General features: G+C 49.9%; 1 protein-coding gene across 2 annotated transcripts in view; it reads right to left on the bottom strand.

Annotated features, from left to right (window-relative positions):
• Window positions 1-3,822: 3,822 nt before the first annotated feature.
• ERCC3 (ERCC excision repair 3, TFIIH core complex helicase subunit) overlaps window positions 3,823-17,390 on the bottom strand; it is a 30,944-nt gene continuing 17,376 nt past the window's right edge. Inside the window, exons 11-15 of one of the 2 annotated variants that reach the window (XM_036254657.1) lie at window positions 15,386-15,482; window positions 13,999-14,116; window positions 7,819-7,937; window positions 5,927-6,079; window positions 3,823-4,179 (exon numbers count right to left, since the gene is read on the bottom strand). In XM_036254657.1, the coding sequence (XP_036110550.1) occupies window positions 4,048-4,179; window positions 5,927-6,079; window positions 7,819-7,937; window positions 13,999-14,116; window positions 15,386-15,482 (619 nt within the window). In that variant the 3' untranslated portion in view covers window positions 3,823-4,047. Of the gene's footprint in view, window positions 4,180-5,926; window positions 6,080-7,818; window positions 7,938-11,565; window positions 11,602-13,998; window positions 14,117-15,385; window positions 15,483-17,390 lie in introns of those variants that run through there. The other variant, XM_036254658.1, reaches the window with a different exon arrangement.

The raw sequence follows: 17,390 nt of genomic DNA, 5'->3' as shown, positions 1-17,390 counted from the left end.
CTACTTTGTGTATATTCTAGGGCAGAGCAAATACAAAAACATATTATGTGAACGGGAGCCAGTTTCCCTGGCGGAGAAGGGGTTGTAAATGTGAAAGAAGGATCAAATAAGCTGTGTGGTGATTGCAATTACAGGTATGATTGGGAACGCATAGGGTATAGATTATATATGGCAGATAGATCGATGATTGCTAGATGATAGATAGATAGATAGATAGATAGATAGATAGATAGATGATAGATGATAGATAGATAGATAGATAGATAGATAGATAGATAGATAGATAGATAGATGGATGTAGGGAGGGAGGAAGAGAGGGGGAAAGGAGGAGAAACATGTATTAGATCATATTAAAATGGACATACATATATGTAAGAGGTTGTGTACAGACACTCATACCACACTGCTTTCATCACAGATCACATCCTCAGCCACGAGTCTTTTTCCTAGGCTTTCTATTCCATCCCATTTGTGAATTTTTCTGTTCCTATGCCTACAAGTCCTCCTGTAAATTATCTTTCATCGTTTTGGTTTTTTTATCCTTTGATAAAAAACTAGCTTATAAATTTCCATGAAAAACCTGGTTAATAGTTTGATTTAAATTTTTTTAATGTATATGTTAATGTAAGCAAAATTGACATCTTTTGGCATATTATCCCTACGCATTTCATATTTTTTTTACTATTGTAAATAGTACTTTTGTTTCTATTTTCAATTGCTAGTCTGCAAAAATGTAATTATTATATGTTGTTATTATATCCTAAAACCATGCTAAATTCACTCATTAGTCCTAGGAGCTTTTTCTGTAGATCCCATGAGATTTTTTACATAATCAATTCATCTACAAAGATAGTTTTTTCCTTTCTCTCCAATCTGTATGACTTGTACTTTTCTTCTTACCTTGTTGCTCTGGCTAGAGGCTCCAGCACTATGTCAAATGAAAGCAGTGAATGGACACACTTGCCTTGTACCTAATCTGAGCAGGAAAGCCTTCAGTCTTTTCAACACGACGTGCAATGTTAGCTGTAGGCTATTTTGTAGATCCCCTACATGGATTTGAGAAAGTTTTCATCTGTTCCGGGTTTCAGATTCCCTATTCAATTCTCTGCTTCAATTAATCTACTGTTGATTCCCTTTAATGCATTCTTCATTTATGGCTGGTTTTTCTATGTGTCTCTAACCTTGTTGTATGCTGACTTTGTTGAAGTTCTGACTGTGCTGACCTCCTCTACCCTAAATTCCTCAGGCATTCCTTATAACCAATGCTTTTCATTCTGCATCTCATAGAAGGCTTGTCTCCCTTTTTTTCAGTTCTTTTTCTGGAGTTTTGTCTTGTTCTTATCTTTGGGACAAGTTTCGTTGTCTCCTCATTCTGGCAGCCACGCGTGTGTCTCTGTGTACCAGGCAGAGCAGCTGCGCTCCATGTGGGCAGGGTGGTCTTATGTAGTGTCCTGTGTGGTCAGTGGTGCCGACGCCCTGGCCACCTGAGCCCAGTGCTCCAGGGTTGCCCTGTGTGTAGGTTGTGTGCACCGATTGCCGTTAGCGTGTCCGTGGCTGGGACGGACACTCGGACTGACTGGCTGAGGGCTGGCCATGACCACGTGGGCTGGCCCCCAGAGCAGGACTCTTTGGTGGTGTGCTGGTGCCAGCAGAGCCCACCCTGTGTGTCATTTGCAGAGCCGGTGGGTGGTGCTCTGTTGTGGTCTGAAGCCACCCACTGTGTGTGTTGGTTCAGTAGCCTCTTGGGAGGGGTTTGGGGCAGGTCAAGGTTAACATGCTTATGCCTGGCTTGGGGCCATCTGGCAGGAGCTACAAAGTGATCTGCAGCTGGTTGCCACCTACGCTGGGCGTGGAGGTGCTCAGGAGACCCGTTCTGCAAACCAAGGCTGGCTACCACTCGTGCCGGGCTAGGACGCGTTAGCTGAGGCTAGCTGCCGTTTGTGAGAGGGTTATGACCACTTACCTGAGGCCATGTTCCAAGCCAAGTCTGGCCAGTACTTATGCCAGGCTTGGGGTTACCTGGTGCAAATTACAATGCCAGCTGATATTGATCACTGCCTGTGCGGGTCTTGGGGTAACCTAGCAAGAGGTGTGAGGAACACAGAGGCCAGCCACTGCTCGTTTAGTCTGTGGACCTTGGAGAGATTTCAGGGAAGCCCACAGCACGAGCTGAGACAGGCTGCTTGTGTGGAAAAGCTCCAGGAGCAGCCACGCCAGGCAGTGAACCGGTGGCACAGGGTCCCGGGGAGCCGCAGTAATGCAGAGCTGTCGGTACTCGCCCCGCTGGTCCACTGGGTAGGGGGAGGGCTCAACCAATGGTGCCTTCCGGCTCCTCTGTCCGAGAGCTGTCCTGATACTAGTCATTTTAGTTTCTTTCTCAGGTCCCTGGTGGCGCTCAGTGTGTTTGGGAAGAGTGTGCACGAGCCCTGAGACCTGCAGCGGGCAGGTCTGCGGCGCCCCCCCTCTCAGACGCAGTCGCCCCGCTCACCAGGTTATGGAGACTCCCCAGCACGAGTGCTCTGGGCCGGGATGCCTCATTCCTCAGTGCAGACATGCCTCCCCTTCCCAACCCCACACCGTGGGCCTGGGGCCTGCCTGCTCCACGGGAAGAGTCCAGGCCCTGGGTGAGCTCCCTCACGGCCCTGTGGCCCCTTCCCAGTCTCGGCAGCCCCCCCCCCCCAGGAGCATGTGCTCACCAGGACCCTGTGGGGGACTCGGGGTCCTGAGCGACCTCTGCAGCTCTGAGCAGCTCTCCTGTCTCGGTGCTTCCTCCTTGCAAACCCACCTGCCAGGTGTCAGGGCTGATCCGGGGGAAGGCAGGAGGGAGGGCTGGCGGGGTGGACTGTTCCCAGCACCCTTCCTCGGGCACGACAGGGCAGGCAGCGTGTTCCTCTCCGTCCGTAAGCTTCGCAGTGTCCGATTCGGTGGCCCTATGACCTGCCAGGTCCTGGGCCACAGGCAACTCCGAGGCAGGATACGTGTGAGAACCAGACCGTGCACAAAGGCCACAGCACAGCAGAGGCCGCTGCTGGGCCGGAGCAGGAGTCAGGCTCCTGGACATGGTCTCTCAACTCACTTCCAGGGAATAAATAGGAATTTGCTACATGTCAAATAGAAAACAAACCCAGACTTGGCGAGGAGAGCCCTTACTGGAGGAATTGCTTCAGGGGGTCGGGGTAGCTCCTGCAGAAGGGAGAACGCGCCGACGGTAGACTGTCTCCGGGGCCGGCAGGAACGTTCTGTGGGAGAGGGCACACTGCCCCAGGGGTGCTGGGCCCGCGAGTCTCCTCCCAACGAGCTATTCTCCGTGACCCGTGCTGTGTGCCCATCTTCTAGGGCGCAGTCCTGCCATGTCTTCTCAACACCTCCCCTTTCATACCAGGAACAAAAGAAAACAGCCCAGACACTTTTTCAGAATAAAAGAACCAGCCACCAGACTCAGGGCATTGAGCTCTATAAGAAGAGGACCCCAGCCTCCCAGAAACACCAGAGCGATAAGAGGTCACTCAGAGAAGCAGGGGCTCAGTGCACTGTGGCTTCCTCTGGGCGACGCCCTCAGGGGCCCCAGGGACCTGCATCAGAGCTCAGCAGCCCTGTCCACCCCTGTCCACCCCTGGAGCTCCCCCCCCCCCAGGGCCTGCCCGCTGCACCTCACACCATGCAGCAAGTCTCCTGGTCACCCCAGCGGTCCCTGGGAATGGGCTCCACCTCACCCCTCTGCCTGCTACAGGGGTGTACTTGATGCAGGGGGGTCATCCAGACGGGACCCAAGCCTGCGACAAGAAGCAAGGACATCGATAATGGAGTGGTTAAGAGGTCCATTTGTTTATTCAAGAGAACAGTGAGAGAAACACACCTTAAATATTACAGGTTTTTACAAACAGGTGCAACCGCTCCCCAACAAGTTTAAAGAGTGGTCTGAAAAGACCAAAAAGACAGAGTCACCCTACTGTTCTAAGGCCTGAATGAACCCACGAGGGCAGAACCAAGCTCCCCACAGGGCTACAGCCCCCGGCCCACGTGGGAGGGCGCGCTCCCGGCCGACCCTCACTTCCGGAAGCGCTTGAAGAGCGGGTGCACGTGCTTGGCGGCCGCCCTGCTCCGCGCCGAGTGGTACTCCATGTACACCGTGTCGTCCGCCCCTGACATGGAGCTCATGGTGCCCAGGCGCCGCGACACCTGTGGGGCAGCACACGGTCAGTTTCTCGGGGAAGGACGCTTTCACAGCAGTGATCACCTTTCATAGTTTTTAATCTGACAAATGTTATTATTTTTAAAATAACGTATCGACCACTTCCTATGTCTCAGGCATGCTCTAACACTCATGACCACGACAATCCCAGGTCCCAGAAGGGACACTAAAGCTGGAGAGGTCTAGCGGCTTGTCCAGGGCCATCCAGCCTGGAGAGACAGCTGGAGCGCGGGCAGCTGGGCTGCCGGTCCCGGGCCCACCGGTGCGCCCTGCCTTCTCTCCTGACAGTTTCTGAGAGTGTTTCACCAGTGAGGACGGAACCCTCAGAATCTCCTCCGGCTCCACTGAAGGCTTTGAATTAAGGGAGAGCCGGCAATCCGGGCTGGAATCCTGGCTCTACCTCTCAGGGGTGTCCTTGGCCAGACATGAATGCCTGTGCCTCAGTGAAGCCATCTGTTAAGTGGGACAACCAAGTCTGGCTGGATACACGTGCTGTGACAAAAACCACTCGAGGCCAGGGTTTGTCCCGAGTCCGGCACACCCCACGGACCAGATCACAGCGAAGCACAGACCACCACCGAGGCAGTGCCTGTAACAGCCTGAGGCAGGGACCCAGAGGAAGAAGAGCTGACAGGTCAGAGCAGGAGGCTTCCCTGGCTCCCTGCAGAGTCCAGCCCCCCACCCAGGTCTGAGGGAGAGAGGCCCGGGCCAGGGAGGCAGCACCCTGGTGAGGCACTCCCCTCTCTCCTCGGTGCAGCTCTAACTTCGTTTCCAAAGCAACAAACTGCACTGCTCTCCTGCGCAGCCTGACAGAACTCCCCACCATGGCCCGGCCGGTGCGGCTCAGGGACTGAGCGTCGTCCTGTGGACGCGGAGGTCCTGGTCGAGTCACGGAAGGGGCAAGTGACCCGGTTGCAGGCTCCATCCCTGGGGGGGCGGGGTCAATATTTCTCTCTCACATCTATGTTCCTATCTCTCTCTCTAAAAATTCAATAAAAACATATTTTTAAAAATCCCCATAATGATACTTTCATTAATTCTGCTGTATTATACCTGCGTGACACATAGCAGGCATTCAGTAAGTATTTGCAGAAAAAAAAAGTGAGAATTTTCAGAAAATTAAAATTTTTTTTCAAAATAAGCACTGAAACTACAATACAAGCCGGCCCTCATACCTGCCTTATGGGCTGGAAGGCTCAGCTCAGTGACCGAGGAGGGAACCAGATGAGGGACTTGCCCCAGCCTGTCACACGCCTTCCCCCGGCCACCCCAGTAAGAGCCTGGGGTCCTGTGCATCCCGGGTCCGCATAAGACCACTGACGAGCCCTCGCACCAGACTGGCCGTGAACGGAGCAGGGGACCAAGCACAGCCCGTGCTCAGCATGGAAACAGTCGGTGTGGCCTGGCTGGTCTGGCTCAGAGCTTAGAGCGTCGGTACGTGGACCAAAGGGCACAGGTCTGATTCCCAGGCAAGGGCACATGTCTGGGATGCGGGTTCGATCCCCGGCCCTGGCCAGAGACAGGTAAGAGGCAAACAATGTGTCTCTCTGTCTTCCACTCTCTCTAAAAATCAATGGAAACAATATCCTCGGGTGAGGATTAACAAACACAGACACCGGTGTGTACAGAAGGAACGACAAACCGACAGTTAACATGCTGTTACTGTTCTCTTCTCTGTTTTTCAAAAAGCACACAGGCACACCTCGGGAGGTGCCCGGAGCCTCGCCCACTCACCTGGCTGGATCTGGAGCCAAATTCTCCTGTCACCACCTCCTCCTCGGCGTCCAGGTCAGTGGCTGCCAGGACTTTCTGTAAGAGCTGCTGCTGGTCTTCCTTCGTGGAAAAGGCCAGGTCCTCCTCCTCCATCCCAGCCAGCTTCGTGATCACCTGCAAGGCCAACCCCAGCGATGGCGCGTTCCATGGTTCCTCGCCCTTGGTCCCACCCCACCGCGTTCTCCTGGGCTCACTGGATGGTCACCTCCCTCCCTCGGGCCCAGCGTGCAGGTGGCTGGGAGTGAAACACCTCTGGGCGGTCCAGAGACCACTCCAGGAGTCACTTCCACGGGGAGTATAATCAACGACTGCGAGACAGGAGCGGTTACGAAGCGTCCAGAGGAACTTGCTCCACAGCAGCTAACTGAGCACGCGCAGACCAGCAGGGGCTGCGCAGAGCTGAACCTACTCTGGCCGTCTGCCCATCTTGCAGCAGGCGAGGAAAGGGACCACAAACCAGAAGGCACAGCCTGCTGCCCCTTGCGCCCCAAGAAGGGCCTTCAGCTTCCTGGCTGGGATCCAGGCTTGGGCAGGAGGGAGCAACTACAATAACAGAATGCTGAGAACAGATTCACAAGATTGTTTTTCTAAAAGAGCAAGATGACAGCCTGGTGGAGATGTGGTCTTTTTCCTTTGCAGGTAACTTACTACACGGCCTGCCTACCTATCCCTGCAGAAAGACTGGATGGATCATGTACAGGGAACTGCTTTTCCTCTAACTCTTCTCCTAGTTTTAATGAAAAGAAAATGTCTGGAAGCAAGGATGTGGCCAAGCCTCCTGGTGGCCACAGATCTGGAGCATGGACATGGGACCCCTCTGCCCGAGCCTGCTGCCCCTCCAGTCATGACTCTGGGACCTCACACCCAGCTGCTCTCAGCGGCAGCATTACATGGAGGAAGACAAAGGCGCTGCAGCCAACACAGACCCTGAATGTCCGGGCCCGCCATCAGGTCCCCCTTCACCCCGAGCAGTGCTGCTCCCGCCCCAGGTCTCTCCCGCGGCCTGAGCGCTGCCACAGTGCACACGTCAGCTACACAGCAAGGGCACCTCCAGGGCTGTCCCGAGTCCTGTCCTCCAGCCCAGCATGAGCTGCCTGGAAGGGCCCCGCCTCTGGCTGGGCGAGGAGTGTCGCACGGCCTACCCGCAGGTCTGAGGCCAACAGCAGGCACTCTGCCGACTCAGGCTCGGTGCAGTGCCTGTGTGAGCCTGCGGTCTCTCCAGTCGAGAACTGGGAACTGCCTGCTCCCAGCACCTTCCATTCAACCCCCTCTGGGACACTAACTCTGGATATAACTTACTGTCTGTACGAAAGAAAGGAAATGCCTCAGCAAATGAAAGCCAAAGCTTTAGAATTTCCCGAGCCGTTCCAATCCCTCACTTGTAGCATCCAGAAGGCTCGTGTCTGTGAGGCCAGAGGCCCAGACCCACCAGCCGACATGGGAAGAGCCATCTGGAGGGGTGCCCCTTAAGAAAGGAGCTCTGGGGACTCAAACTAACACACTGAGGGCCAATTTCCTGACACCTCAAGTCCTGTCAGCCTTGTACATCTTCCCACCGACATCTAACGTCCTTTGCACACGACAACTGCAGAATGTCGACAAGCAAAGACTCCAGCCTCCTGCTGCAGGGCTCTCTACTCTGACCGTTGCTGTGGGAAGCTGGGGGCAGCATTGCCCCTCAGCCCCTGCAATCCCTGAGACACAGGGAGTCTGCCCGAGCCCCAGCTCCCAGAGCTCTGTGCCTGCCTGAGCTTGTCCCTTGCTGGTACTGAGCATGGCCCCACTTCTCCCGGAGGCCCGAGGACAAGTGAAGCTGTGGCCCCACTTTGGCCAGAGACCAGATGGAAACGTACCTTGAAGCTATAACCCTGATCTACCAGGAACCTCTGCCGCTTGGTGGAATACGCCATTTCCTGCGTGTCCTGGGAGACGAGCGAGTAGAAGAAGGCGTTGTACTCCTCTGCAGCCATGCCTGGGGAGGCGGGCAGAGCCGTGAGTGCAGGGGCAGAGGCTCAGGCCCGGCAGCAAACGTGGCAGTGGCAGGGCTTTGCGGTCGGGGTGGCCGCCCTGATTTTGCTGGGACATCATTAACATTAAAAACTTCAAAGAACACCATCAAAAAATTGAAAAAACCCACAGAATGGGAGAAAATATTTACAAACCATGTATCTGATAAAGGAGTCGGATCTAGTAAAGAACTGTTACAGCTCAATAATGAAAAGACAACCCAATTGCAAAAACAGTCAAAGATCGGTACAGACATTTCTCTAAAAGGATATATGAATAGCCAACACGTATTTTTTTTTTTCCTTTATTGACTTTAGAGAGAGAGGGAGTGACAGGGGGAGAGAGATAGAAACATCGATAAGAACATCAACTAGCTGCTTCCTGCATGCCCCCCACGGGGGGTCAGGCCCACAACCTGGGCATGTGCCCTGACTGGGAATCGAACCAGTGACCTCTTGGTGCAGGGTCAACGCTCAACCACTGAGCCACACCAGCCAGACCCAACACGCATTTAAAAAGATGCTCAACATCATTAATCAGGGAAATGCAAATCAAAACCATAAGGATACACTATCTGGCACACGACTAGTACAACTAAAATTTTAAAAAGATAATTAGAGTGGTTGTCAAGGATGTTGAAGCTATGAACCTCATTCACTGCTAGTAAGAACAGGTACCACCGCCGTCTGGCAGTTTATTAAACTGTTAAACATAAGCAGCCCAGTGTCCATCAGTAGATGAGTGGATAAAAAAGCGGTGGTACATATACACAATGGAGCACTATGCAGCTGTAAGAAAGAAAGATCTCCTATCCTTTGAGACAACATGGAGGAACCTGGAGAGTATTATTCTAAGCGAAACAGGCCAATTGGAGAAAGACAAATACCACATGATCTCACTTATTTGTGGAATATAATGAACTAAACAAACTGATGAACAAAATTGACCCAGAGTCATAGAAGTAGGGTACAGATTGACAATCCTTGGGGGATGGGGAGGGATAAAGCACAGAACTTACATGCATGTATGCATGACCAATGGACATACACAACAAAGCTGAGGATGGAGTGTGCGGGAGATGGGGAGGAGGGTGTCAATGGGGGAAAAAAGAGAAACATCTCTAACAAAAACATTTAATAAAAATATTTTTTTTTTAAATTTCATAGTAGCATATTCTAAGAGCCAAAAAGTAGAAACAATCCAAAGTTCTATTTATCAGATTTAGCAAATGAATGGATAAATAAAATGTGGTATGTCAAAAAAGTAGTATGTCCATACAACGGAATATTATTCAGCAATACACAATGAAGTTTGAAAAACATTATGCTGAATGAGAGAAGGCAGTCACAGAAGGCCCAGATTACATGACCCACATGTAAGAAAGGTCCAGAACAGACACATGTATAGACAAAGGAGACCAGAGGGGCCTGGAGTAGCGGGGAAGTAGGGGAAATGAGGAATCACTGCTAACAAGTAAGGATTTCTTCTGGGGGTGATAAGAATATTCTAAATATAGACTGTAGCAATAATCATTCAACTTTGTGAATATACGAAAACCACTGAACTGTACCCTTGAAACAAACCAACCACGTGTATGTGAAACAGACCCCGACAAAGCTGCTAGAAACAGCTCAGCGAGAAAACCCAGAGCAGGAGAACAGCACAGCCACGAACACTAACAACACTGTCTGTGAGCCTGGCCTTTCAGGAACTGAACTGCATGCTTCCCAGTGCAAAGGTCAGGAGCTAGGTGTCTGTGCCCTGCTCTGAATTCAACTATAGGGGGCAAATTTCTGTATCAAATAGCTTTTTCCCTCTCAGTTTCACTAAGACAAAATGGACATGCAGACTGTGTAGGTTCAAGGAACACAGCGTGATCTGACTGACAGATATTGTGAAATAATTACCAAAATAAATTTAGTTAACACCCATCACTTTATACTGATGAAAAGATGTTTTCTCGGGATAACTTTTAGGATTCACCCTTATCAGTGCTCAAATATACCGTACAGCAGTGTTACCTATGTCAAACTGAAAACAAAAGGCCAGCCAGCGCGTGTGGCTCAGTCAGCTGGAGCACTGCATTGCTGTTTAGTTTTGTTTTGTTTTGTTTTACAACTAAACACTATATATACATAAAATCACATTCTTGTATTCTCTCTCTCTCTTTTTTTTTTTTTTTGTTAATCCTCACTAGAGGATATTTTTCCATTGATTTTTAGATAGAGTGGAAGGGAGGGAGGGAGGAGGGAAGGGGAGAGAGAGAAAAACATTGGTGTGAGAGATACGCATTAACTGGTTGCCTCCTACACAACCCTGATTGGGCAACCTGCAAGCCAGGTACGTGTCCTTGACTGGGAATCAATCCTGAGACCCTTCATTCCAAGAGCCAATGCTTTAACCGCTGAGCCAAACCAGCCAGAGCTATATCACATTCTCTCTTTTATTAAAAATATGTCTTTATGGATTTAAGAGTGACAGGAAGGGAGAGAGAAAGAAACAGAAGAGAGAGAACATCAACTGGCTGCCACCTGCATGCCCCCAACTGGGGACTGGGCCCAAAACCTGGGCATGTGCCCTGACTGGGAACTGAACTGGTACCTCTTGGTGCATGAGACGATGCTCAACCACTGAGCCACAGAGGCCAGGCATCACATTCTCTTTACACATTTACCTGTCAGGGCATTTAGACTATTACCATGTCTTGGCTATCACAACTAATGCTGCAGTTAACATGGGGTACAGCTTTCTTACCTACTGATACCATCTGTCAGACACACACCCAGAAGTGCAGCTGCTGGATGACATGGTAGTCCTACCTTTAATTTTCTGAGGAATCTTCATACTGTCTTGCATAGTGGCTGCACTAATTTACAATCCCACCAACAGCAGGCACAAGGGCTATCCTTCTGCTCTGGTTACCTCCTGTTTTCTATGACAGCCATTCTGACAGGCATTGTGGTTTAGATCTGCACTGCTCTGCTGATTAGTCTTGCTGAGCGTCCTTTCATGCACCTGTTGGCCATCTGTGTATCTTCTTTGGGAAGATGTCTACTGAAGTCGGCCCATTCTCTAATGGCATCTGGAATTTTTTTCTATTGAGTTGTATAAGGTCTTCATATTAACCTTTATGAGATACACGATTTGCAAATATTTTCTCTAATACCACAAATTGCCTTTTCATTTTGCTGATCATTTCTTTTATTGTGCAGACGCTTTTTTTGTTTGACGTTAATTCCAACTTGTTTATATTGTGTTTGTTGCATTAGGTGTCATATCCAAAAATCATGCCAGGACCCATGTCAAAGAGCTTTTTCCCTCTAGGAGTTTTATGTTATCTGATCTTACATTTAAGCTTTTAATCCATTACAAATTTTTTGTTTTTTGAATTCCTCACCTGAGGATATTTTTCTACTTATTATCAGATAGAGTGGGAGAGAGGGAGAGAGAGACAGAGAGAAACATTGATGTGATAAAGCCACATTGACTGATTGCCTCCCATACGACCCGACCAAGACCAGGGATGAACCGTAACTGAGGTACGTACCCTTGACCAGAATCGAACCCACGACTCATTGATCTGCAGGTTGATGCTCTAACCACTGATCAAACCAGCCAGGGCTTTTTTACTTTATTGATTTTAGAAAGACAGAAAGGGAGAGGGAGAGAGAGAAACATCGATGAGAGAGAACATCGACTGGCTGCCTCCTGCATGCCCCCCATTGGGGATTGGGCCCACAACCTGGGCATGTGCCCTGAATAGGAATCGAACCCGGTGACCTCTTGGTGCATGGACTGACACTCAGCCACGAAGCCACAGCAGCTGGGCTCAAGTTAATTTTACAAGTGGTATAAGAATGGGGTCTAGTTTCATTCTTTTCCATATGAATATGCAATTTTCCCAGCACCATTTATTGAAGAAACTATCTTCTGTCTATGGGGTACTCTTGGCTCCCCTGTCAAATATCAGTTGACCGTATATGCTTGGGTTTCCTTCAGGCTCTTGATTCTGTAACATTGGTCTGTGTGTCTGTTTTTATGCCAGTACCACACTCTTTTGATTACTATAGCTTTATAATGTAATTTGAAATCACAAAGTGTGATGCCTCCCACTTTGTTCTTTCTCAGGATTGTTCTGGCTATTTGTGGTCTTTTGTGGTTCCAAGTAAATTATAAGATTATTTTTTCTACTTTTGTAAAAAATAACATTAGAGTCTTCATAAATACTGCCTTGAATCTATAGATGGCTTTGGGTAGTATGGACATTTTAACAACATTAAGTCTTCTAATCCATGTACATAGGATAGCTTTCCATTTACTTGTGTTCCAGTTCTTTCGTTGGTGTCTTGTAGTTTTTAGTGAAGAGATCTTTTCACCTCCTTGGTTAAATTTATTCCCAAGTATTTTATTATTTCTGATGCTACTGTAAATGGGATAATTTTCTTTATTTCTCTTTCAGATAATTGATTGTTAGTGTATAGAAACACTACTCACTTTTGTATATTAACATTTTAATAAACTGTAACTTTATTGAATTCATTGATCGGATCTAACAGTTTTTTTGGTGGAGTCTTTATGATTTTCTATATTTAAAATCATGTTATCTGTAAATACAGTTTTACTTCTTCCTTTCCAATTATGATGCCTTTTATTTATTTTTTTCTTGCCTGATTGCTTTGGATAGGACTTCCAGTACTATGCTGAATAAAAGTGACACAAGTGGGCATCCCTGAATCATTTCTTATCTTAGAGGAAAAGCTTTCAACCTTTCACCATCACTAGTTTGCTAACATTCAGTTTGCTAGCATTTTAATGAGAATTTTTATACCTAGGCTCATCAAGGATATTGGTCTGTAATTTTCTTTTCTGTAGTGTCCTTTTCTGGCTTTGGTATCAGGGTAATACTGGCCTTGGAAAATAAGTCAAATGATATTTTATAAAAACAAAATTCTAAATCAAATTCAAAGGGGTTTTCAAATTACAATTGTTTCTTTTTTGTGGTGAAGAGTAAGGAATATAATGAATTACTTTCACATACGCTAGTCAGATTATATGCTTATCAGTTTATAAAAGCTACAATTTATCTAGCAGCCTACGTTACTGTTGTATAAGTCTCGTTCCTCATAACAGTCCTGCAAGACAGAAGACAGAACTGTCACTCCTACTTTAGATGGGAAATCAAGGTTCAGAGGGCCAAATTACTTGCCCAAGGTCACACAGTTAGGTGCCCAAGTCCATACTCGCTATTTCTAACTTGCCCTGTTTTCCGCTTTAAACACAGTATTTAGTTGCTTCTCAAACACATTCAAATACAGCACAATCCCAATATGTGCCCACTAATTTTGTCATTTTCAAACATCCTACCAGTCCAGATGCCTCCTAAATAAGTGAATTCCTTGAGCACAGGGCCTGTGTCCTTGTCTTAGGACCTGCCTGGCCCCAGGAGGATGCCATCTCTGAGCAGCAATGTTAGTCCCTGCTATGCCTGCAGTTGAAGTCTAAGCCCTTCTGCCAGTTCATAAGCAGGGAACCCAGCCTGTTGCTGCCTCATTCACTGTCTTCCGCCACCCTTGGTGCAAGCTGCCAGTCACAGATGAGGGGGGTGTCCACCTGTGCTGCTCCCAGGCCCTCCCCTGACTCCCAACTTGAGATTCAAGAGACAACTTCCAGCTCTTACATTTCCACTGGTGGCCCCGTTCTACTTTCTCCCTTCTACGTCTACATCATTAAGCACTGCTATCCGGCTCCTCTTCCTATCTACCAATGTGAGAGCTCAATTTGGAGGGTATCTGTATGAGTTCCAGGCAGGTGTCACAGACGACACCCACGTACTCACCCCCAACACATGACAAATGACAAGAACCAAGGAAACCATGGTCCTCGCTTCAGGACTCCTGTCCTCAGAGCACGCCCATCCCAGGAGCACAAGCTCAGCATCAGACACACAGACAGCTTGCTCCACCCTTCTCCTATTCAAGATGGTAGAGGAGAGCCCTCCCAGAGCAGAAGGGGAAGATCACCTTTACCTTTCTTGGCCCGGAGCACGCGCCCCAGTCTCTGGGCCTCCTGCCGCCGGGAGCCACCATGAGATGAGATCTGAATGAGAACATTTGCTTCTGGCAGATCAAACGATGTGTCACCCACCTACAGAAATGAAGCAGCCGTGTGTCTGGGAAGGTTGTTATGAATGAGACAAAAAGAGAAAAAAATCAACTGGTCTTAAATTCAAATAAGCTCTGCAGATAATTTAGAAAAACAATCACTGCCCTGGCCGGTTTGGCTCAGCAGTCAAGAGTGTCGGCCTGCGGTCCAGAGAGACCCGGGTTTGGTTCCCGCTAAGGGCATGTACCTCAGTTGCAGTTTGTCCCCGGCCCTGGTTGGGTCATGCGGGGGGAAGCCACTCGATGTGTCCCTTTCACGTAGATGTTTCTCTCTCTCTCTTTCTCTCTCTCCTTCCCACTCTATCTGAACAAAAAATGGAAAAATGTCCTCGGGTGAGGATTTAAAAAAAAAAATCACTATATTCTTCTCTCTGCACCAAGGTCCTTCGGGTGCAGGCAGCCTCCAGATCCTAGTGTGAGTTCTCCATGGGACCCGCAGTCACCACCATCTGCCTCAGCCAGATACCCAGTGGGGCTGCTGGGGGCCCAAAGACAAGAGGGCCCTAGCAACAGGGACTTTCTGTGAGTGATTCTTCTTATTTTTGCTAAAGAAGTAGGTCTGCATAAAACTACCCACTCCTAGAGGGAGGCCACTGAGACCAGCAGCACATGCCTGACACGTGTCCTGGTGGGTGCCACTGCCCTCATGTGGCTGGATTCTGACTCAGGGTAGCTGCCTCGGTTTGGGGCTCCAACCACCTAGATTCCCCCCCAGCCATCAAAGATTGGTACTTACAGCCCAGCCATGACCACTTTTTAGGTAAACCTCATTTCTTTTGGGCTCTGGGTCTATTCCAGTCTGAGTGACTGTTCTAACAGTGGGGCCACAGCTTCAACGGCAACTGGAACAGCCCCAAGCCAGGCCTATACAAGCCTGCTCTGAGCTTACATCCACCACCCACCACCCAGGCACACCAGGAGCCAGGGTGCAGGCTGCTCATGCCCGCAGGGACCTCCAACAACAGAGAGAATCTCATTCAAATGCCCACTGTCTGACAAAGGAGATGATGTACAATTTAAAACCCCTGCATCCCAAAAAGAGGTGGCAACAACTACAGTCAAGCAGAAGGACCTCGCAGATTGTGCACATACAGGGAGCCTACATCTGCACTCTCACTCCCCAGACGCTGAGAATGAAAAATGACACCCGATGTCCCATCAACAAACACCAACCCACCGCCCAAAGACCATCAGTGTCCCCCAGGCCTGGGGGCTGCTGGGACCTCACCACCATCCTGCACGTCACACCGACCTTGGAGATGAAGATGGTGTTGATTTTGGGGTTGTGCTTGAAATTCTGCAGAATCTGCATTCTTTCTCCTTGGGATGTCGGGCCATAGATGTAGGGTCTAGAGAAGAATAAGGCTGTATCAGGAAGCCCACAGACCCACTCAGCACCCTGAAGCACACTGCGAGGGGCCGGAGCTCCTGCACAGCACTCTCTCCCAGGAAGCCCCGATGCAAGAACATCAGGAGGAAACCCATAAGCATGAGTGGTGACATACCCTCCCCGCCTTCCAACACACACCCTCGTCCCTGCACCAGGAGCTGACGTGTAAGGTCACCATTCTCCTTGAGATTCCCTCCTTTACTTTCTTCTTTGTTAGGGTCTCCTGCTCTAAGCTTGGTGTCTACACAAAGAGAATCCGCTGGGCTTCATGAAACTCAATGCGGGTGGCAAAGGAAACGCTGCCATTTGCAAACCAAAGTTTGGAAATAACTCTTTCCCGATGACAGACATTCTCCAAGAAATGGGTAGAAAGGAGCAAATAGCCCCTTCCAAACTTCCCCTGCTGACCTCCTACACCACTAAGTTCAGAGCCTTTGTTTTTCATTCCCAGCTCTCAGCCAAAGGGCACAACTCTGTCTGATGGCCTCGCAGGTCCATCACCTTCAGCACCTGGCAACGCCATCTCTTTGCCATCCATGGAATGGCCCAGTTTCTGTAGCTTTCCAGAGGTCAGTGATAAACTGTGATGACAATGATGATGATGACAAGACAACTACCAGATACATGTGTCCCACCCACACCAAACACCAAGCTGGACACCATGTTGACAACACCCACCACCCCTGCCAAGTCCTCAGAACTGTCAGACAGGTTTACACACGAGGAACTGACCTGTGGGATCTGGGAGGCTGAGCCCAGGTGTAAACATCCTGCCACCCAGGCTGTCAGCCATCCTGGGCAGTGCCCTGAAGGGCTCAGGCCGCGCCATTCTGGATCCTCCACATACTCCCCAGCCCTGTGCGCACACTGGCGATGGGTGACCTGGGACAGCAGACCCTTGCCATGGGGGGCCAGGCGGGGCCTGGGACAGCAGACCTTTGTCATGGGGAACCGGGCGGGGCCTGGGACAGCAGACCCTTGCTGTGGGGGGCCGGGTGGGGCCTGGGACAGCAGACCTTTGCTGTGGGGGGCTGGGCGGGGCCTGGGACAGGCGGACACCTAGATCAATGGCCTCCGGTCACCCAAACCCAGCAAGCCTGTCATACAAGTGTTCAGGGCACCGCACACATCTCATTTTCCTGGGTGTGTCATGCTGTGAAAAAGCCAGGAGACTCCACTCTTCAGAACAGCCTGTGTCTCGATCCCCAGGTTCAATGTGGTTCCTTCCCCCACCACAGGAGACGACTGCACGCTGGTGAGCCTCAGGGTCTGGAGATCTCCACACACAGGGAAGAGACCGAAAGTCACCTTTAGGAGAGCCTAGTGTTTGTTGAGCACCTACTAGATGCCAGGCGCGGGGTTCTCTGGGGCGGATGGTGACAAGCCCACACGGCAGAGCAAGAGGAGGCTGAGAAGTGACCACACTTCCGAAGGCACACAGCCAGCCAGACAGGTTGCGGGGAGTCAGAGATCAGACCCAGAGCTGACGTCTTTCCCAGGACCTCACATAACCCAGCAGTCTCTCCTGTCAAGTCCCTCGGTGACCCCTGTTCATTCCTTTCCAACTGAGGCTGGGATGAACAGAAGTTCAGAGACCCCAGCCCCCCACCAGTCCTAAGCTGCGGAATCAAGCACATGCCCAGGATTCACAGGATCATTTTACAGCAAGAAAACAAGACAAAGAAAAGCACGTTATACGTGTAAAGGCCAGAGGTACACAAGGAAATATAACTAAACATTGTAATCATCTTTCCAGTACCCATTAGAGAGCCGTGATCTGCTGCCCTCCACAGTGCCAGGCAGGCTCGGATTGGACAGTGCCAGGCAGGCTCGGATTGGACAGTGCCAGGCAGGCTCGGATTGGACA

This window comes from Molossus molossus, unplaced genomic scaffold, assembly GCF_014108415.1.
Source record: "Molossus molossus isolate mMolMol1 unplaced genomic scaffold, mMolMol1.p scaffold_m16_p_11, whole genome shotgun sequence".
NCBI lineage: Eukaryota > Metazoa > Chordata > Mammalia > Chiroptera > Molossidae > Molossus > Molossus molossus.
This window is presented reverse-complemented; position numbering and strand designations above follow the sequence as displayed.